Raw genomic sequence first — 4,479 nt, forward strand, 5'->3', positions numbered from 1 at the left:
TCCCAAAGAACCAGGTATGTAAATGCTTTGCAATATTTTTAAATAATTATACACAAAAAATTCCTTTATGTTTACAATCAATTGTAATTTAAAATTAAGAAATTATTTTCTAAAATATATTGTTTATATATGTTTACATTTTGTTTTTAAGTAAAATTAAGAAATTAATTTTTAAAAATATTGTTTATATCCATCTTAATTCAAAAAGATTACTTTTCTGTAGCTTCACCGGTTTTTTACCTAAATTTTCCGAATTTCAGAACGAGGCTTCTCTGTGGGATCTACTTCTTTAAGTTGCACCATCATCCTTAGTATCGTCTGACTTTTTACATTTTTTAAAATAATAAACTCCTTAGATCATTTTCGGTCTGTTCCGTAAATCGCATTCGGAAGCACTCGTAGCACAAACTGTGGGATTAATGTTGAATCATAATTATCTCCCCTGATTAACGAGTTGCTTCCCTTTAACCTATAACATAAATATTTTGCGACGAGAACTTGTAGTTATTTTTTTTTTTTTTTAAATAATTAAATGATTGTTATATGGTAATGAGTTGGAAATAAATTTGCTTGTAGTAAAAAAATTCTAATTTTAATTAAAATTTTAAAAAGTTTTTTTCTTAAAAAAAAAAAAGGGGGAAAAAAAAGAAAAGAAAAAGTGTTTGTTGAAAAACATGGCCGAGTAAACATACGTGCAATTTACGATATTAAAACCGGGTGAGTAGAAAATATTTGTTTAGTATGGATTTCCCCCTTTAAAAAAAAAAAAAAAAAAACTTCTCCGAAATAAATACACTTTATATATCTGATCTCTTTTTTTTTTTTAACAGGTGTAGAGATTTATTCAAGCAGTAACGAAGAAAAAATATCTACAATAGTAGAATAATGTTAAGTTCAATACCCAGAATGCCGACTTACTACCGTGCCCTCTTCAGCAAATTGTTTTGCAACCAGAAGGTCACACGTCCTTCGTGGAGGAACCAGTCATCTCAATTCACCCGGCTTTCATGTTGCCCCTCAATAAATACCTGGCCATTCATTTTTTCTAACAGTGAAAAAAGTCAACTACGAAATACAGCACAACACCCGAACGTCACCTTGAGCCAACGTAAAATGAATTTACATCAACTGTCAACCGAAATGTGCGCAGATCACAGGGAAATGTGGTATAACTATTCTACTGCAATTAGTAGTGGATGCAAATTGTTCCCAAATAAAAATATATTGGCAAATAATTGTCGTTTAAATAATAGGATACCTTCCCGCTGGTCATCAAGCAAGCCTAACGCCTTAATGGTTATTTCGGAATTAAAAGAGTTAAAAACTGCCCCAATGCCAGCTTTAGTATTGGGATTTTCGGGTTTAATTCCGTTCGTGTCTGCTCCTGCGTATATGATAATGACCAGTGTGTACATGCCGGATCTTTCCTTTGCTCAGACTGCGTACGGAGCGATTATTTTATCCTTCCTTGGTGGAGTGAGATGGGGTCATGCTTTGAGCAATGAGAACGCCTTAGCTCTTAACTGGACCAGCCTAGGACAGAGTGTGGTCCCCTCTCTGGTCGCATGGCCAGCATTATTACTGCCGGCACCGTTCTCTACGCTGGTGGTTGCAACAGGTCTTGGCACTCTCGCCTATTTCGATATCGTTTCTTCGATCTACACACCGTGGTTTAAAGCTCTTCGATTTGTATTGAGTTTTGTTGCAGTAATCGCCCTGTGGAGTTCGATCATGTGTTACTTGCTCAAGCCGCAACCCCCTCAAAAGCAAAAGTGAAAAAAATGTAAGAACTGAATTCAAACGTTCGTAAAGTCAAAACATTGTATTTTTATTATCGAAGTAAAAAGAAAGAAAAAAGATTACCGTATCCTCCTCTCTATTTTTTACCCCCCTCTCTCTCTCTCTTTCAATATGCAGTGTAAATTGTCCTCTCTTCGAATATAAAACAATTTTAGTGGTTGTTTTACTATACACATAGATTCGAAAAAGTTGTCAAAAAAAATGTTGTGGTAAATGTTTACTTTAACTACAACAGAATACCGACCAATAAAATTTGTTTTTATAGAAGTTTTCGGGGTCGCTGACAACGAATCTGATATTCGAACCCGACCCAAATTTACCGTTTGCATGGTATTAACCCCTAAACCCTCGCACTATTTTGTGCCAACTCACCGCCATCGTTTATGCTATTCTTACATGATATGGACGCGCGTAGTAAGGTGACTTGTCACATCGTGGAAGAATTTTTTAGCAGACATTTGAAATGACGAGAAAGTTTTCAAAAACAAAAAAGTTGTGGTTCATTTTTCTGTGTTACGTAGTTTTTGATGCTTTTTAATTGATCTAAAAAAAAAATTAAGTTTTCACAAGCGATTTACAAAAACATTTTTATTTTTCGTTTTTTTAATTTTTTTTGAAGGGGGCTTATTCAATTATAAAACTTGTACAACATTTAACAGGTGCTTTCTGCAGTTTAATTTACCGTTTTTCCGTAAGTAACGTGAAAAATTAAACAGTTTTTCTGCTCGGTGTATGTCGGCGCATTACTTGCGATAAATTGGTGGGTGGGGGGGCGTTACTTATGGGAAAACAGTAAATTAAACTGCGAAAGCACCTGTTAAATGTTGTACAAATTCTATAATTGAATAAGCCCCCTCCCCCCCCCCAAAAAAAAAACGAAAAATAAAAATGCTTTTGTAAACAGCTCGTGAAAACTTAATTTTTTAGATCAATTAAAAAGCATCAAAAACTACGTAACACAGAAAAATGAACCACATTTTTTTGTTTTTGAAAACTTTCTTGTACTTTTCAAATGTCTGATAAAAAAATTCTTCCGAGATGTGACACGTCACCTTACTACACGCGTCCATGCGCGAATGCATCATGTAAGAATAGCATAAACGATGGCGGTGAGTTGGCATAAAATAGTGCGAGGGTTCAGGGATTAATACCATGCAAACGGTAAATTTGTAACGGGTTTGAATATCAGATTCATTGTCAGTGACCCCGAAAACTTATAAAAAAACAAATTTTATTGGTCTGTGTTCTGTTGTAGTTAAAGTAAACATTTACCAATGTTATTAAAGGCAAGATAAGTTACTTTTCTACCTAACTGGATAATTTTTTAATGTTTTTATTTAATGTAAAGTGTTTATTCGGCTCCAAAAACATACAGTGTTTACCGATGTATTTGAAAAATGAAAATGGTGGCATGCTTGCTGTTGCAGTTTTGCACACAGTAAGTTTAGGAAAACGAGTTTAAACAAAAAAATTATACAAAATACTGTTAGAAACTCTCTCAATATATGTTACTGTGACATAGGGGGACATGTATTCGGTGGGTTTCTAACAGCATTTTGTATAATTTGTTTGTTTGAACTCATTTTCCCAAACTTATCGAGTTCAATAGCGAGCATGCCGACATTTTTCTTTTTAAAATATATCGATAAACATTGTATGATTTTCGAAGCGATTACACGTTTTAAAGTGAGTAAAACCACTACAACTCTTTTCAGATAGGTAGAAGAGTAACTTATTTTGCCTTTGATAACCTTTATTGGGTATATATTTTGCCTTTGATAACCTTTATTGGGTATATATTTGATTTTTGACCACTTTTTCGAATCTATGTGCATAATAATACAAACCCCAATTTTGATGAACTGATTTGGTGTTTGAATTTTACGAACATAAAATAGATTGCGTTAACTAAATAGGTGCAGAAGGATCTGGAACTTCGTTTTCTCACTCACATGCCCCTATTCCAAATTCATAGTAATGAGTCGATATCTGTGGACTTTTTTTTTCTACCAAAACAATCATTTACGACCCTCTTGCAGTTTAGATAAACCAAAATATGAGGAAAATATGGGGACATATTTAGGGTTACACCGTCTGCAAGAATACCATTTGATTGGCTATTGAAACTGACGTAATTATTGTAAAGGAATTTTAAAATTAAAATTGAACAATATTGAAATTTGTATTATTTAACTCAGATTCATTTTGAGATGAGGATTAGTTATTAATTTTATTTATTGCGGACTTATCTTTTATTAGTTGTTTCACGACTTTTCAGCCAACTATTCCTCTGGCCTTCGTCAGGTGGTAACCGCGATGGGATAGGAACTCCGAGTCTCCGAACTACTGCCTTCCGTAGTTGTTGTCATCTCACCACGTTTTCACTGCACAGTTGATAAAGACGTTGAATCTCTATGGTTCCAGGTGAGAATTGTCTGAAGATAGCGGTTTCAATCCTACTCAAAGCCGGCCAGAGGCTGACTTGGCCAAAACATGGTGAGACGACAACAACTACGGAAGACTAATTGCAGTGGATGCAGAGTTCCTATCCTGTCGCGGTTACCACCAGACGAAGGCCGAAGGAATAGTTGGGCGACAAGTCGTGAAACCACTAATAAAAGATGGGGATAATAGTCTGCAATAAATATAAAATTAATATTGAAAATGATGTAATAAAAT

At 34.4% G+C, this 4,479-nt stretch overlaps 1 protein-coding gene across 1 annotated transcript; it reads left to right on the forward strand.

The window, feature by feature from the left end:
• The first annotated feature begins 1,293 nt into the window (after window positions 1–1,293).
• On the forward strand, window positions 1,294–1,776 carry LOC145291031 (transmembrane protein 69-like). The gene has a single exon (XM_080136537.1). It carries the CDS (start codon window positions 1,294–1,296, stop codon window positions 1,774–1,776), a length of 483 nt encoding a protein of 160 aa, XP_079992663.1.
• Window positions 1,777–4,479: the final 2,703 nt, after the last annotated feature.

The sequence above is a fragment of the Euprymna scolopes genome, chromosome 12 (genome assembly GCF_053919585.1).
Source record: "Euprymna scolopes isolate OS-2025 chromosome 12, ASM5391958v1, whole genome shotgun sequence".
NCBI lineage: Eukaryota > Metazoa > Mollusca > Cephalopoda > Sepiida > Sepiolidae > Euprymna > Euprymna scolopes.

Excerpts from the sequence above, each read along its gene's own strand:
- LOC145291031 (XM_080136537.1), top strand. The coding sequence starts at position 1,294 with ATGGTTATTTCGGAATTAAAAGAGTTAAAAACTGCCCCAATGCCAGCT.